This window comes from Marmota marmota, unplaced genomic scaffold (genome assembly GCF_001458135.2).
Source record: "Marmota marmota marmota unplaced genomic scaffold, marMar, whole genome shotgun sequence".
Taxonomy (NCBI): domain Eukaryota; kingdom Metazoa; phylum Chordata; class Mammalia; order Rodentia; family Sciuridae; genus Marmota; species Marmota marmota.
In genome coordinates, this window is record NW_026000249.1 from 13,528,585 (window position 1) to 13,547,264 (window position 18,680).

General features: G+C 35.6%; 1 protein-coding gene across 1 annotated transcript in view; it reads left to right on the forward strand.

The window, feature by feature from the left end:
- The window catches only part of Pdk3 (pyruvate dehydrogenase kinase 3), a 73,818-nt gene that overhangs the window by 42,436 nt on the left and 12,702 nt on the right, over positions 1–18,680 (forward strand). The window contains exons 4-5 of the mRNA XM_048796379.1: positions 1,209–1,366; positions 12,622–12,875. Coding sequence (XP_048652336.1) covers positions 1,209–1,366; positions 12,622–12,875 — 412 coding nt within the window. The remainder of the gene's footprint in view (positions 1–1,208; positions 1,367–12,621; positions 12,876–18,680) is intronic.

Genomic DNA, 18,680 nt, shown 5'->3' on the forward strand with positions numbered 1-18,680 from the left:
GGTAGAGAGAGAGGAGGGGAGGGGAGGGGGGAGTGTGGAGGATGGGAAAGGCAGCGGAGCACAACAGACACTAGTATGGCAATATGTAAATCAATGGATGTGTAACTGATGTGATTCTGCAATCTGTGTATGGGGTGAAGGTGGGAGTTCATAACCCACTTGAATCAAAGTGTGGAATATGATATGTCAAGAAATTTGTAATGTTTTGAACAACCCACAATAAAAAATTTAAAAAAAAAATAAATAAAAAAATAAATAAATAAAAAAAAAAGAAAATGGATAGAGTGCCTTTATTTTACTAATTTGATTCATTGGATAAGCAAATGTTACACAACTATTAAATATGGTTTACTTAAATGTATGACAGAAATGTATGACATTTACAGGAAATTTAGATGAGAAAAGACCCTAAATACTACTCAGCTAAATTACTTAGATAACTGAAATTTCTTTTGGGATCTAAGTATGTATATTTAGACATATATCTACATTTTTAGATCATTGGCTAAATGTATATCTCTGATTCCTTTCCCTTAATCAGTTGAAACTTTACTGGTCTAATGCCCATATTTACCATTTTTCATAATTCAAAATCTGTCCTATTTTATTCAGGCCTTTTTTGTAGTTTCTAAGTTATTTTCAATTTTTTTTACCTGATTTAAAATAACTGCACCTATAAAACATTTGGACTGAGGTTCCTTTTTTCTTTGGGGTTTCTTTTGACTTTTGTTCAGAAATAAAATTTGCAGTACTTGTGTATGGTGAAATTTTCTGAATGTTCTTTTTAAAATACTTGAACAAATATTGTTTGTGTATGTGACACTGAAAAATAATCTCTATGATGAAAGCTTTTGAAATGCTGCCAGTGAAGAACATCACAGACCTGTCCAAATGGTAAAGACTATGTGTTCTAAATATTTAGCAAATGTTGAGATAAATGTCTGCAGTAGTCCTGGGAAGGTGGATAAACTTGGCTAAGGATGAAAGTAAGTTTCTTAATCCAAGTCACACTGGTTGGGGGAGAACAGGTTGGGCACCTAGCACCTGCTGACTACAACTGATGAGTCTTAAAAGCACATTCTTATTTCTTCATTGGTTGGTGGAGTTTCTCCTCCATCAATTAGATGCATTCCATTGTTTTAAGTCATTAGGGACACTAAAATGATTCTTACATATAAGGGAGCCTTTCAACGATTATAAACTCATATTTCTCTGCTTGATCATCCCAGAATGCTTTGTTTAAAAATCTTCTCCCTTTCCTTTTGTGTTCATTTAGCACTTCTATTTGGTGGTGACACTAATCCTGCTCATCCTAAACATATAGGAAGTATTGATCCCACCTGTAATGTGGCTGATGTGGTGAAAGGTAAGGAGACTGGTATAGCATTTCAGCTGCAACCCAAATAGTGTTGTGGTTTATTGGAGGCAGATTGGCCCATAGGGTTACATTGTTATGTTTACTGCTGATTCATCAGGCCACCTTAAACCCACGCCACTTAATCCAAATATGAAGTGTTCTTTGTAAACAGTTCTAAGAAAAGATGCATAATTTTTAATGCTCAAAATGTTAGCTTCTTTTTTGTGTGTTTAATATTTTTTTAATTTGTTGTTTTTAGATATATATGTTCTACTTCATTGATCAGGGCTATACTTGTAGTTTTCTCTTATACACTAAAAATTTGAGTAAAATTCTAAGCTTTGATTGCCAACATCATCTGAAAATTTCCTTGTTATAAAATTAGGCTGAGTTCATATATTTGTAAAATGTAAGCATCTTTCTGTCGTGCACTCCTAGTGAGAATCTATGTAGCATGTGAGCTTAGCTAGACACTGCAAGTAGCCTTAGGGTAGATAGAACTGGGCCATGTAGTCATAAATCCCTGGTACCCAGGCAATTTAAGTTTGAACAGCAGTTTCATAATTCCTTGAAGGTAAATTGTTATCTCCATAAAGCCTGATTGGTTATAAGTGATCCACTAGGTTCCTGTGCTTCAGTTTTTTTTTAGTATTATAATTACTCTGTGTAGCCTCAGATCCCCAACCTCTTTTCCTACATTTTATCTCCTATTGTGTTCCTCATCTCCCTTCTCTGAACACTTAACTTTATACATTTTCATGACCACAACTCTCCCTGGTTTTCATCAAGGACCTCTGTTGCTCTTCAGCATCCACAACAAAGGAAAACCTATGCAATTTGTTTACCCTGGGCATTTCTAAACCCAGGGAGGAGGACCCAGGCCTGCTGGCCTTAGCTCAGCCTGATTATCAAGCTGCTTTGGCCTCTGCATAGTCAGAAAATATTTACTCACATTATTTCAATTATAAGGTGCAAATTCAGTCTATTTTGCATGTGTACCCTTTATCTTGACTTATGAACAATTTAAGGTCAGGTTATGTGTCTTAAAATTGTTTTCTAACTTGCATAAAATGTAGTATGATACTTGTGTAGATGATCTGTAAATATTCCTTGGTTTGATACATTTTAAACCTTTTGATAATTTACTCAGCAAGTTTAGACATATTCTAATACTATTCAATTCACCAATTTAAAGTGTGTATACAACTCAGTGGTTTTTAGTATATTCACAGAATTGTGCACCCATCACCACAATCTAATTTTAGAACATTTTTCTTCACTCCAAAAAGACCCTGTACCCATTAATAATCACTCTCTGCTATTCCTTTCCTCAGCCTTAGGCAACCATTAATCTACTTTCTGTCTCTATATAGATTCCCCTATTCTGGATATTTCAATAGATAAAATACGTAGTCTTTGGTGACTGGCTCCTTTCACTGAGTATAATGTTTTTATGTACCATCCATTTTGTAGTGCTTATCAGCAGCACATTCCTTCTTTTTTCATTTATTTCATTTTTTATTTTCAATTTTTTTGCAGTGTTGGGAAGCAAACTAATGCTAGGCAAGTGCTTTACCACTGAGCTACACCCCCAAGCCACTGCATTCCTTTTTTATGGCTGAAAAATATTCCATAAAATGGCTATCACACATTGTATTTATTACCAGCTGATGAGCATGTGAGTTAGCTGGGTGACCTTGAACTGTTATGTAACTTCATTGGGCTTTAGTTTCTTCATCTGTAAAATGGCAGTATAGGGCTCTTAAAAGACAATTAAAATTTTGAATACTGGATATTTGATATTAAAGAAATATTTTTGGTATGATTTTTGTTTGTGGCTATGTATTTTAGAAGAATTCTAGCTTTGAGAGAGGTATTTAAAAATATTTTGCATGATATAAAATGATGGATTTGCTTCAAAATTATATAGAGTGAGGGGGATGAGAAAGATTGGGTATGTGTTGAAAATTGTTGAGGCTATCAATGAGCACATGGGGATTCATTATACTATGTTCTGTACTGTGGTATGTTTTTTGTTTTTGTTTTTGTGGTACTGTGGATTGAACATGGTAGGCAAATTCTCTACCAATGAGCTATATCCCCAGCCTGTATGTTTGAAATTCTTCATGATAAAGTCTTGAAAACAATCATTTTAATTATCTCATTGTTTCTTCACAAATAAAGTCTTTCACTGATTTTTAGGGGAAGTTTTAACCAAGAGCCAATAGAACTTGGTAAGTAACCAGGAATTTTATGAAACTGTGACTACTATAGAACAGAGAGATTTAACAGTGTTGAAGTGAGTCAAAGGCCTGTGGAGAGTTCAAGGAGGGATCTTCTGTAACTTTATACCTAAGGCCAAAAGAATCTATTATTTTTGGGCTGGGGATGTGGCTCAAGTGGTAGCGCGCTCGCCTGGCATACGTGCGGCCCGGGTTCGATCCTTAGCACCACATACAAACAAGATGTTGTGTCTGCCGAAAACTAAGAAAACAAATATTAAAATTCTCTCTCTCTCTCTCTCTCTCTTTTTAAAAAAGAATCTATTGTTTTGTTTTATGGCACATACTGTCTGTATTGCTCTATTATATTTAGTACATATTACCTGGTCTTGTCATTATTTGTTCTTATGTTATTCTTTCTCAACTGGGTGTAAATGTCTAAAAGTCCAGAATTACTCTCATACACTTTTGCATTACTCCATTTTTTGTTTGTTTTTTGGTACTAGGAATTTAACCCAGGAGTAATTTACCACTGAGCTACATTACAGTCCTTCCTATCTATCTATCTATCTATCTATCTATCTATCTATCTATCTATGTATCTATTTATTTTGTCTCTCTAAGTTGCCAAGGCTGGCCTTGAATTTGTAATCCTCCTGGCTCAGTATCCTGAATGCTGGAATTATAGGTGTGTAACACCACATCCAGCCCATCAATCCACTTAGTGACAGAAATTTGTACCAAAAAACTAGCTGAAGACTATATGTAAATTAGTTCAATATATATTTGAAAAAAGCCTGGAAGTTTACGCTGATAGCATACCTCTTAGCCTCTTTGTGTTAGCTTTCCATCACTGCAAGAAAACACCTGAGATAAACAACTTAAATGGAGGGAAGATTTATTTATGCTCATTGTCTTAGAGGTTTCAGTCTATGGTCATTTGGCCTCATCACTTTGGACCTGTGGCAGCATAATTCATCATGGCAGGAGTGCATGGAGGAGGCCTGTCCACTACCTGCCAGGTAGGAAGCAAAAGAGAGAGGAAGAGACTTGGGGTCCTGTTTTAGTCAGCTTTTTCATCACTGTGACCAAAAGCCCTGACAAAAACAATCTTAGAGGAGGAAAAGTTTATTTGGCATCCACAAAGTTTCAGAGGTCTCAGTCCATAGACAGCTGACTACTATGTTGCTCTGGGCCCAGAATGAGGCAAACACCATCACAGAAGGGCAAGGAGGAGAACAGATGCTCAGGACATGGAAGCTGACAAGCAGAGAGAGACTGAGCTCTGCTCACCAGAGATGAAATATATACACCAAAGGCATGCCTTCAGTGACCTATATCCTTCAGCCACACTCTATCTTATCCATAGTTAATCCCTATCAGTGGATTAATACACTGATTAGGTTAATACTCTCATAATCCAATCATTTCACACTGAGATTTTTCTTGCATTGTCTCACACATGAGCTTTGGGGTACACCTCATATTTAAACCATCAACAGGGCTCAATACCTCTTTTAAGAGTATGCCCCCAGTGACCTAACTTCCTTCCACCAGGCCCTGCCTCCTAATGGTTCCATCACCTCCCCATTGCACCACAAGCTGTCAATACATGGTCTTTGGGGAACATTTAAGATCCAGATCCCTTTTATTCACAGTTTTGATCATAGGCTAAAATCCTTTTCTTTTCTCCACTCTTCCTGTACTTAGTCATAATTTTATCTTCACTCCTTCTGCCCTTTTTCACTTTATACCTAGTAGTATACTATGAACAAAGTGGACTACCTCTGCTTGTGCAAATTATTCCTACTGCTTGTCCACTGTAACTAAAGCCTAGATTCATGGTGACGCTCTATCCAATGAAAGTCACTTCCCCCACTTCTCTATGCCTCATAATTCCACTTCTCTGTATATATACATGCATACATATGCATGAGCACACACACTTGGATGTATACATATAGATTCTACCCCCACACTCATGGAATAAGAAGAAACTGTTATGCTCTCTTTCCCCCGTGCATCTTTCAAACAATATTTTTCATCTTTCAACAACCTCTTCCCGTAAGAGGGGACAAAACAGTAGAGGGTGGTTTCAGATTCAAAAAGTACATAAAAGCTCTAAAGCAACATCCACATAATTAACTTTTCTTTTTTTTTCTTTTTTCAACATGTCCTAATTTTTTTTAATTTTTAAATCTTTTTATTTTTATATGATAGTGGAATGCATTACAATTCTTCATAATTAACTTTTCTGACACCCATCTTTTCCTTTGTAAATCATGCATATTGATACTCTAGCACATTTTTGGGGGACTGGTATATATTTTGTAGAATGTGTTTGTACTTCTGCTTCTACCCAGTAAGGTGTGTACTTACTAAGGGTCACTTATTTGTACCTAAACTTGGTATAAGTTACAGTGCCTTTTGTGATTACCTAATTTATTTAAATGGCATGTAAACTGAAGAAATGTGACTTTTCTTATTAAAACCAAGTTGATTGCTTTGGAGAAACTCAATAAGGGAAAGTCTCTTAAATTTAATGAAATTACTGTGAACAAGAAAATTATTATAGGCCAACAAAAAGTTAAAATCTTAGAAGGAATCCATAATCAGATTGCTTTATGAGTATCTGCAATCTTATGACACTTTAAAGAAATAGGAATTGTAATTCATTGATGTGGTGTTGTTTATCCAAGAAAGATAACCTGAAACCCCAAAATAATCCATATTCAAAGAAAAGACTTTGGGCTTACATGACCTTATTGGCAGACTAAATTGTATATTCAAATTTGCATTTTAAGAGCTGGGTGCAGAGGCACATGCCTGTAATCCCAGAGGCTTGGGAGGCTGAGACAGAAGGATCATGTGTTCAAAGCCAGCCTCAGCAACAGTGAGGTACTAAGCAGCTCAGTGAGACCCTGTCTCTAAATAAAATACAAAATAAGGCTGGGGATGTGGCTCAGTGGTCAAATGCCCCCTGAGTTCAATTCCTCCTGCAAAATTTGTATTTTAAGGTATATTTATGATTTCCTAGTTTAGCCAGCTCCTATCCCCAGTTGGGGCAGTTAAGAAGACTAATACCATATTGCCAAAATAATGAAAGTGCTCAGTGAAGAAAATTTAGAATATGTGGAAAAAGAGAGAAGAGAATAAAAAGAACCTGTTTTTATAATCTAGCAAGAACACTGTTTTATGCATTGAACTCACATCAGATTTACAGGTCAGTATGTAACTGCAAATACTGTGAATACTCTGTGAAATTTATAGTATTTGTGTATTTCCCCATTTCCAGCACTAATGCCTATCACATACAACCTTCTGGGTGCATTCAAGACCTGACAGTAATAGCCTCTGTCCTGCCCTCTGTTCCTACATTTGATCTGTGATATTCATCATCTCTATTCAAGTGGTTTTTCCAGTCAAGCATATATAATCTTTATTCCTCAATGGAGGATTGGCCTTAAATCAATTACTGTTTGTACCATGACAAAATGGGCTAGGCAATCTAAAAGGAAACCTAAAGATCTTTTTTTTTCCCTGTAGATTAAATCAAAGTTTGACAGCTTTCTGCTTCACTTCCTACAGGCCCTACTATTAATTTCCTGAGTGACTGAATACCTAAGCAGAAGCTCTTTCTAGCTCAAAATAAGACTGGACGCAAACAAACAAGGCAGAGAATGTCAAAGGTCAAAAGGCCTAAAAGTTCTTCTGTCTTCTAGTTGAAATCCTTGGAGTCTCTATCCCCAAACACCTCAGGAGCAGCTAATCAAAAAGCCTCACAAGACCCAGGCCCCAGCTCTTCTCTCCACTACCTCCAAATATTGCTGAGGACAGGAAGAAATGTATGTCAACTTCCTTTTACTCTTAGTGAAATCTTACCACTCCCTTCCTCTTTTTAGAGTAGTTGGTGTTTTCACACTGACTTTTTATATCTCTCATCATCCTCCAAGACTGCTCAGTTTATCTTCTCACACAACTTCTCTATATGCAACGATTTTCCTTCTGTTTGTTTAAGAAACTTGATGTAGAAAGTGTAAAAGTTCTGGGTATTAATGATAGCTTTACACAGCTGTGAAGATCTCCCATGATTTAAGCATAGTCAAATGTCTATCCCAAAAGGACGTGTGTGTGTGTGTGTGTGTGTGTGTGTACGTGCATGTACCTGTGTGTGCACACAGGGGTGTGTTTTACATACCTTCCTGAACGCCAATGAACTAACACTGATCCCATACTTAGATTCCTTGAGGAAAACTACAGAAAACTTTTAGGTGGAAGGGACAATATTTTTATTTTTGACTAGACAGTTGTATAAGCATATAAAAGTGGGGGTGCACCCTGCCAATTTCAGGTTTGGCTCTATGAGCAAGTGAATGTGCAGGTTGAGGGCTCAATCATTGGTTTTAAGAAGTATATGAACCTCATATCAGATGATGCAGAAGAAATTGATTTAAAACAAAGTAAAGAACAGAACTGGGTGACTGTATACTAAAAGGAGATAATATTACTCTGCTACCAAGTGTCTCTAACTAGAAATGATCAATGAAGTCATGAATTATTGAGAAGGCAGTTTTGTTTTTTTAGGTGTTTTTATTTAGGAGTATAATCCTAAAGTATTTGTTCATATTGCTTTGATTACCCTTTTGTTATTACCAAGTGATAATAATGGTATGGGGTTGTTTTTATTAAAAAGTACAAATTAAAAGCAACACATCCATGACTTTGTAATGCTTTATGGTCACTTATGGTTACCTCCTTAATCTGAAGCTTCTATGTTTTTCTCTGTTCTATTAGACTCAAAGTTTGTGACCTTATCATCTTTAATTTTAAGTTTTTTCAGCAATCAGATTCATTCTCTCTGTTGAGCTAGTCTAGACTTGCATTAGATATGTGTAAACAAATGAATGTATTTGGGACACAGGCTAATTTTTGGTAGCAGAATTCTGTGGTGGATTTTGAGTAAGAAGGTCTAATAAAACAACCTCAATAATCTATTAAATTTTCTTGTGTCCTGTTTCTTAAAACTGATTCATGGCTAGGTTGTATCTATTAGGCTAGTTGCTATGTGAACTTTTACCTTACTTTTTATGGCTCAGCCTTTTAAATTCTTAATCTTGTGTGTTTATGGTTTGGGCATGTTAGCCTCGGGGAATATGTATATACCACACCCACATTTTTATTAATTACTTTGTGATCAACACCTTATTATCTTTGCAAATAAATTCTTAAAACAGTTATTATCAATAATGTTCAGGGGAAATAATAATACTTTCCTAATATTTTCTTTTAAAGATTAGCAGTAAATACTGGCTAATTTGGTAATTATTTTGAATTTTTATTTCTAGTTAGAAAATAGAACAATTTTATTAGAAAACTTGTAAGTACAGCTTGCATTTTGCTCTAGATACAAAAGAAATTTATAAATACAGCTTGCATTTTGCTCTAGATACAAAAGAAATTTACAAGCTAATCATTGAATTTTGGTTGTTATAGTGATGATTTTTATAATTTACTTAAACAGACATGTCCTGTCTTAGTACATATGTGCTATCAAACACCCCAGTACCCCATGATCATTCATTTCATGAGAGAAAGTGCCAGAATTAAGTGTGACCCAGCCTTGACTTTCCAGGCAACTTTCCAGGACTATATTAATCCCCCAATATAGCTTCTCTTCAGAGTTACCTGCTAAGGTTTTAAAATGTGGATTCCCAGCTTTCAACACAGGCCTCATAATCTTTAGGGATACATTTTATAATATGCACTTTTCTTAACTTGAATGAATTCTATACACAGCCATGTTTGGGAACTACTTGAGGCTGCTAGTTCCAGACCCTAACGACAACAACAAAAACACCTCCCGTCAGTGTAGTTGACTGCATGTGGAGAACTTTATCATGGGCCAGAGGACTGTTCCATTTAACATGTACTTACTAAGTATGTTGTGTCTATATGCTATGATAATTTATGCCTATCAGTATACATTTTACCAGTAATTCCCCCAAAATGCTTTTACCTGGCTGGTATATGTGAGCCTAAATTGTGATCTTGAGTATTACAAAGATCATGCAATTCTGGATTATAGCATTGATAAACTATAATTTATAGTGATGCTTTAAAAATTCTTACTCGTATGTGATTTAAGGAGCTATACTGGGTCTTTGAATTTGAAGCTGACTGCTTCTGTCTGACTCCACTATCTTCCACATGTTATATTTGTGTAACACATTTTCATTACTATCATAATTATGCTGCTAGGCAAGCTAATATGATGAAGAATTAGCACATCAAGTGGATTTAGTTTATTTTTCTGTTTTATAAGTGAAAGGAAGATCACTGTTTAAATGTCTTTATTAAACACCTGGAGAAATTGTTTTGTGATGTATTGGTTTGTATCTATATAACAAACCATAATTTTTAGACTTCAATCTGTGTGGTCTTGGAAGTTCATAGTTGGTTTTGTGCTATCACGTCACTAGGTGGAGATGTAGCATTGTTTGGTGGTGTAGCCAAAGCAAAAAGAGTGAGTCTTGAATTTTCCTCCCTTTACAGAAGTATTTTATGAGATTCACTATATCCTAAAAGAAAAAAAAAACAACTTTAAAAATTAATATAATTTAATTTTTTAACTTTTTATTTTCAGGATTGAAATTCAATATAACTTTAATGTCTATTTTAACACTGATTGATTATTTTAAAAAAAATTTTCCTCTTATTCTAATTCCTTTTCACTGTCCCTCATTATTTCATATTTTCAGTTATTCTATTTCTTTTTTATTCATTGTTGATGAATTTTTTAAATTTTATTTACTTATTTGTATGTGGTGCTGATAATTGAACCCAATGTCTTACACATGCTAGGCAAGTGCTCTACCACTGAGCCACAATCCCAGCTTCAGTTATTCTATTTCTGTATCTTTAGTTCTTCATATTGATTTCATTCTAAAGCTTAATAGAACAATCCAAATTTTTACCAAGGCGAAATAATATATAAAATTATAATTTGGTATCAATATGAGGTAAACAAAGGTAAATGAACCAAAACTTAGTCTGGAAATACTTTAATATTATCTCTGTATTATTTTAGGTTGATAATGTCAGTTTTTTTTTTTAAAGAAATAGAGAACAGGAGAGAGGATTTTTTTTTTTTAGAGAGAGAGAGAGAGAGAGAGAGAATTCTTCAATATTTATTTTTTAGTTTTCAGCCGACACAACATCTTTGTTTGTATGTGGCGCTGAGGATCGAACCCGGGCCGCACGCATGCCAGGCAAGCGCGCTACCGATTGAGCCACATCCCCAGCCCCAATAATGTCAGTTTTTAACATTTAAATTCTGTAGAGCTTATTTTCCCCTTTCTTCTTTTTTCTTCCCTTCTTTCTCTTATTTCTTTAATTTCCAACAAGTATGTGCATTATGGATGTGTGAATATAAAAGAAGTACAAGCCTGTCTCCAAGGAGCTTATACATAGTTGGAAACCTTGCAGATGTACCTGTGAAGCATTTTAATGTAATTTCAATATCTGATCTTTAAAAATTATAAAGGTGAAACTTCAAAAAAAAATTTGCTTTGGCAAACAATCTGGCAGTATCTCAAATGTTTAAATGTAGAGTTGCTATATGATCCAGCATTTTTCCACTCCTAGATATATGCCCAGGAGAAATGAAAGCATGTTTATACAAAAATTTAGACATGAATGTTTACAGAAGCATTATTTATAATGGCCAAAAAGTAGAAACTCAAAATGCTTATCAACTGATGAATGGGTAAAAAATATGGTATATTTCTACAGTGCAATATTACTCAGCAATTAAACTGTGAAGTACTGATTTACACTACAACATAGATGATCCTTGAAAGCATTATATTAAGTAAAAGAAGACATAAAATGTCACACATTATCTGATTCCACTTATTTAAAGTGTCCAGAGTGGGCGAAGTATTAGAGACAAAGTAGATCCATGGTTGCGAAGGGTTAGATAGAGGTGAATGATGGCTAATGGGTGTGAGGCTTCTATTTGTAGTAATGAAAATGATGCAAACCTGACTGTGGTGATGGGTATAGAACTTGTCAAATATACTAAATACCAGCGGATTGTATGTACACTGTAAACAGGTGAATTGTATGAGAATTATATAGCTCAATAGACTTTTTAAAGTAAGTTATCAAAACATTTAAAATTTATCAAACCAAGGAACATTTATTAACCATCTACACAGGCACTATACTAAGTTCTATGCAAGTTACACAACAAGTAGAAGATATGAATCCTGACCTCATATTATTTTGTTGTTGTTTCTTTTGTAAAGATTATTTCTAGTTCAAGCGAAAAAGCAATATGTCACAAGGCACTTTAGCCTTCTGAATTTGTTCCCTATCTTTTGAACCTCCTGAATTCTCTCTTCCAGCTATTTCTGTAATCATCCTGATCTTCTTATCCTAAACCTAATTTTTTCCCCTTTCAAAAGTAAACTCTTGCTCCTTAGACTTGGATAAATATTAGTCCCAACCTGGCACTGTTAACTTAAAGAACATTTTAAAGTGATAGTGATATCTCCAACAACTTAAATTGTGTGACTCACAGAAACCCATCCATTCAGCAAATACTGATAGATGTTTCATTTACAAGTAACTGGCAAATCATAAGACTGTTGACATTATGATTTTTAAAATTATAACAAATGACATTTTGCTACAATTTAGTCAGATTGCATAGTATTTATAGTCTTAAGTCGTAGATTTTTATAAGAAATAACTTAGGAATGATTAAAAGTTAACTGTGTGGTGGTAATAGAGCTAGCTATATTTATTAATCTAATATTTTGACATGGTTATGGCTATTAAAACTTTAAGGAAAGAGAAATTTTGTTTTAATCCCATAATAACTTTATTAAAGCCAAAGAGACTATTTTAAAAGAGGGTAGTTGATTAATTTTAAATATGTCAGTTTAGACTGTTTATTATGCACACATACATACACACATGTACACATGCATTTGTGCCTGTCTTGAGTGCAGCAGCTAAACTTTCCTCTCTTTGCAGATGCGTATGAAACAGCCAAGATGCTGTGTGAACAGTATTACCTGGTAGCTCCAGAGCTGGAAGTTGAAGAATTCAATGGTAAAAGAAAAATACTTTTAATCTTAAATACAAAGAAGCTGACTAAAAAACTGATTATACCTGAGTTATATTTTAGTGATATCCTAAAATTATGCTATTTTTTTTCTTTGATATCTTTTAAAACTTTTTCTATATTGTTGGTCAACTGGGAGTATTTTTGCAAAGTTATGTGTAATGTATTAGACTGCTAAGTTCTTGGAACAGAAGTAATCAAGGAAGAAGATGCATAAAGTTATAAATAGGTAGTTTTCAAATTAAAAACACAGCAGTGAATAAATATATGGAAAAGTGTGTAACTTTACTAATCAAAGAAGTACAAACAAAAACAAATGCCACTTTTGTCTTTCAAAATAATGATGATTAAAATATTATAGTGCTTTGAGTTTATGCCCAGAAAAACACTGTCACCAACACATACATTTCTTATATAAGTTAAATTGGTTTAGTCTTTCTCAAAAATGCTAACAATGTCCTTCCTCTTTGGTCCAGTAAATTAAATTAATAATAAGCGTGTTTGTAGTCCAGTAAATTAAACTTCAGGAATTGGATTATAAGAAAATAGAGACATACAGAGATTTATGTACAAGAATGACCATAGAGCATTTACAATTAAGGATAAACCCAATTCCTCTCAAGGAATACCAAAAATATATTTCTCCTACAGTGAGATGAAAATGGGAAAAGACTTCACACTGCCATTGAAGAATAGTTGTCCCTACATTCTACTAGAATGTATGAAGTCAGAAATACTTTCAAAGTCTCTTGGGTTTTCTGAGAATGCTTGTGCCTGTTTTGAGTAAATACGTGACCAGAACTGAGTGCACTTGGCTTGGGTATTTATAATTAGAAACATTTTAATATTCTCTGTATTTCTTCCTAATGTCTAGGCCAAACCAGACCTAACTGTTCTTACTTATATTGGCCAAACAATAACACTTAAATCACAAGTAGTAACAAATGTCTCCTTGGTGTGCATGGCAGCCTTGCTCATTCTGCAGGCTGGAGCAGCAGGCCTGTTCTTGCTTTCTTAGAGCCAGCTGATTTGCTGACACAGCCAAATCTGTTAGACTGGGCAGCTCAGCCACCATGACGGGAGCTTTAAAACTATTTTTGACACTATCTCATGGATCATATAACCACCTTTACATCACAGTTTGAAGCCCTCTTTCCAATCATTAAGAAAAATGAATCCTGGTGTTTTTAGGTAGCCTCTAATTTTCTATTCCTGTGGATAATGTAGTTATGATTTTTATTTGTGATTTCTTGAATGCCAAAGCTCTTAGTGAACATGATTAAGGAATGTGCTTTAGCTCTAACAAGTTCTGTGTTAAGGATACAGGTCAGAAGTTGGTTCTGAACACCTTAAGTAGCACTTTCGTTGCCTTATAATGAAAGAGTATGTGTGTTTCCTACAGTAGGACAGCTGACCTGTTTTCTAGGGACAAATCACATCAAGATTCATATAGATACACATTTGGAGTTCATCTAAACTGTATAGCATGGCCTTTCAGGAAGCTTCCATTACACAACAGGTGCCTGTAACCATAGAATGATAGTGCTTGCTGCTCAGACCTTCAGAGTGAGTGAGGCTATCATTAAAGAATAATTTGTTGTTCCCTGAAAATTGAAATTCTGCTGGTTTGGTGTATTATCTTTTGTTTCTGAATTTTTGGGTTACTTCCCCCTTTCCCAATGTGACCCCTGAAAAAGTAGTAATTAGGATTATGTAGAACCCAGAGTGGCAACACCATCAGTCATCACTATAATTCTGGATGTTGGGGACAAGTTATGGTAAATTTCCTTCATTTTTCCTTTCTGTAACACATTTAATAGGAACATTCAAAATAACAGAATTCTGGGCTGAGGTTGTGGCTTAGTGGTAGAGTGCTTGCCTAGCATGTGCAAGGCCCTGGGTTCGATCCTCAGCACCACATGAAAATAAATAAGTAAAAAAAAGATATTGTGTCCAACTATAACTAAAAAATAAATATTTAAAAAAAATAACAGAATTTTGGCCAGGCGCAGTGGTACACGCCTGTAATCCTAGTGGCTCAGGAGGCCGAGGCAGGAGGATCATGAGATCAAAGCCAGCCTCGGAAAAAAAGTAAGGCACTAAGCAACTGAGTGAGACCCTGTCTCTAAATAAAATACAAAATAGAGCTGAGGATGTGGCTCAGTGGTTGAGTACCCCTGAGTTCAATCCCACCACACAGAAATAACAGAATTTTGTTTATGTTAGATCAAGTTTCAGATGTTTCTGTCTCAATTTTTGGTGCTGGGGATCAAACCCAGGGCCTTGCACATGCTAATTAAGCTTGTGCTCCACCACTGAGCCACATCACCATCGTGGCTTCAGATATTTCTCACTATCACCTGTGACAGTCCATGATCAGTTTCTCCGAAGTCCAGAAACATTTTCATCATATTGGTTCTCATTCTTTTGCTGTTCTGATTCAGTTGCTAAAACATTAAGCAAATAAACATTTTTACCTTACCTTTTTCCATCCATATGGTAAGGCAACATGGCTTAGGGGAAAGACGAGCTTTGTAGCTCACTAGGTAGTAGACACCCTGATTCTAACACTTAAGTAACATGAGCCTTAAGATGACTTCAGCTCTCTAATGCTCAGCTTCCTCATTGGTTAGCTTGCCTTGCATGGAGGAAGAAGAATGTCTATTTCCTCAAATATTGCACTGGGCACATACTGGATATTTAGTAAAGGGTAACTACTTGAAGTCAAGCTTGACTTTGGAAAGATAAGACTTATAGTCCCTCGTATTTCTTCACCATTTGTACATTAGACTTTCTTAACAAGAGAATGATTCATAGCTTTGGGTTTGGTGGGAAAAATAAAAATTTCATTTATATTGTATGTAATGTTTTAATAGAAAAGGAATGTGTCTATCCTAGAATCTTTAACCTCTAGTTTTCCTATATTGAATACTTTTATGGGTACTTTAAATCAAGTGGTTCCGTACAATCCAAAAGCTATCACTGGTAGCACTGTTAACATTGAGAAATTAATATTAGTAATAGTAATAGCCAACATGTATCAACTACTTACAATGTGGAAGACCCTTTCTTACCAGTTTATCACCATTATCTCAGTTAATCCTTGTATTTGTCCAATGAAATATGTACTGGGTCCCTCAGAGATGGAGTACTGGGGCCCAGGTAGGTTAAGTACATATTAATATAGCTATCAAATGACAGAGTTGGGACTTGATCCCACTGTGACTTTGAACTCTACTATATGCTGTTATTAATAGCCTTATCCATTGACGTTGGGAACTGATTAGCCAGTTTTAAATACACTGCTACCTTTTCTTTTAAATGCATTTTTTTCTGCTTAGCCTCCAATTCCTTTTTCATTCTTATAGGAGAACTATCTGAAAATAAAATTCCTCATGTCTGGGCTGGGGTTGTGGTTCAGTGGTGGGGCGCTTGCCTTACACATGTGAGGCACTCTGTTACATCCTCAGAACCACATAAAAATAAATAAACAAAATGAAAATATTGTGCCCATCTATAACTAAAAAAAATTTCCAAAGAATTCCTCATGTCTACATCAAGTTCTATTGGTATTTATTAAATGCTTCTTCAACTAATGGTATTTACAGCAATGACTATGTAAAATGGACACTTTATTTTTTTCTTGAGTCTTGAGCATGAAAAATCTGAACCATTTTTCCATTGACTTTTAAAAATGTACCCTTAGACAGAAAATTCATATTCTGTTTGTCTCTTATTTTAGAAAGTCAACAAACATCTATTAAGCATTCAATATTTAACAGCCACTAGACCCAGAATAAGAGAAGAGTCATGGACAGAAACATTTGACAAGGCTTTAAAAGGAAGGAAAGAAATCTAAACCATAATATTCCCAAAGAAAAGTGCAAGTAATTGAGCAGGCCTTTAGATGGCTCCCAGAGAATGCTGTTTGAACTAAAAAAAAAAAAATCATACTGTAAAAGGTATTTTCATTTCCTTGAGATTTAGAATGAAAAGGTTGAATTCAGAGGCTGTTTATAAAACTAATCATGCCTTTTGGTACAGGATAGACTAAGCATTCAGACTCCATTAAAACAACAGTAAAGGAATCCAAAGAAAATCACCAAAGGAAAGTCGGGGGTTTTATTGGTGGACCACTATCTTAGTTCCTTTAGGTTGCTATGACATAAGTACCAGAGACTTAATGGCTTAAACAACAGATATTTATTTCTCATGTTCTGGAGAGTGAAAAGTTCAAGATCACGTTGCCAGTGGATTTGGTGTTTAGTGAGGGCCTACTTCATGGTTCATGGATGGCATCTCACTGTGTCTTTATATGGAGGAAGGGGTGTGGGAGCTCTCTGGGGGTCTTATTTATAAGAGCACTGATACCATTTGTGAGGTCTCCACCTTCATGACCTAACATCTTCCAAAGTCCCCACTTCCTAATACTATCATTTTGGCAATTAGGTTTTAGTGTGTGAATTGAGGGGCATATATACTGAGTCCATGGAAACCACTAATCCTGAAAGAAGGTAACCAGGTGAAGTTATGCTGATTGATGGGACAGAGCAGAAACAACCACAAAGGAGAGGGCTACAGCAGAGGTGGGAACCAGTTTGCCAAATGTTTTCCTGGAGGAATCCTAGGAGAAGAGCTGGTGGTGCAAAGGACAAGAATGGGAAGGAAAAGCCAAAGGGTAGGAGTTAGCTGAAAGCTGGTCTAAGGAGGGAGCATAGAGGGATAATGGGGAGCAACTTGACTCTGTTGGGGCTTTGCCTGCCAACAGCCAAATAAGAGTACTTTGTTTAAGAACAACCTGGGAGCTGGGCATGGTGGCTCATGCCTATGATCCCAGTGGCTTGGGAGGCTGAGGCAGGAGGATTGCAGGCTGTAAGCAACCTAGTGAGGCTGTGTCTCAAAGAACACTGGGGATGTGACTCAGTAGTTAAGCATTCTTGAGTTCAATCCCGGTACCGATATGAGTTATGTTAATATGAGTGGTATTACTCCAAAGTAAAGCCCTCTTCATTTGCTGTCTGCTTGTCCTGAAGCCAATTGAAGTTTCTATCCAGTACACAGAGCTCAAAGTCAGCTTTCCCATGTAGGGGAGAGCCACGTGGGAGATGAACACTAACTACTTCGAATGATAAATCCAGTTCTTGATTCTTAAACAAGAACATTACAACTGTGGTGTGTCATGGTCAAAGCCAGTAGTAGCATGAGTGAAACATAAATGGCATTAAACTTATCAACTGTACTATTATTGCTAGAAGACCCTCCCCTTACCAAATTCTAAGAGAAAATTATTTCAAATCCAGAATTCTATAACTAATCCAACCTTCCAGCAGGTAAATCACAAGGATTGAGATATGTATACCTCATCCACACCTTTCTCAACAAGTGCTCTAACTCTGAGCTATATTCCCAGCCCTACACCTTTTTGAAGTAGGCACTCTGTTACATCCTTAGTGAACATGATTAAGGAATGTGCTTTAGCTCTAACAAGTTCTGTGTTAAGGATACAGGTCAGAAGTTGGTTCTGAACACCTTAAGTAGCACTTTCATTGCCTTATAATGAAAGAGTATGTGTGTTTCCTACAGTATGTGTGTTTTCCTACCTGTTTAACTCAATGAAGTGTATAAGGTAGATAAAAAAGGGGGAAACATTCTAGAACTTCAATCAAAAACAATTTTAGGATGGTAGCTATGCAGCATGTTTGGAAAGCAATCAATTCTAATTTGAAAAATCTTAATAATGGATGGATACTATGCAAAAGAAGAAGCAGATGGAAGATCTTGGTGATGCAGTGATCAAAGCATGTTTCTTGATTGCTTTCTCTATTTCTACAAGAAATGCCGTTGGGATTTTGATTGGCATTGCATTAAACCTATAGAGAACTTTTGGTAATATCGCCATTTTGATGATGTTAGTTCTGCCTATCCATGAACAGGGTATATTTTTCCATCTTCTAAGATCTTCTTCTAT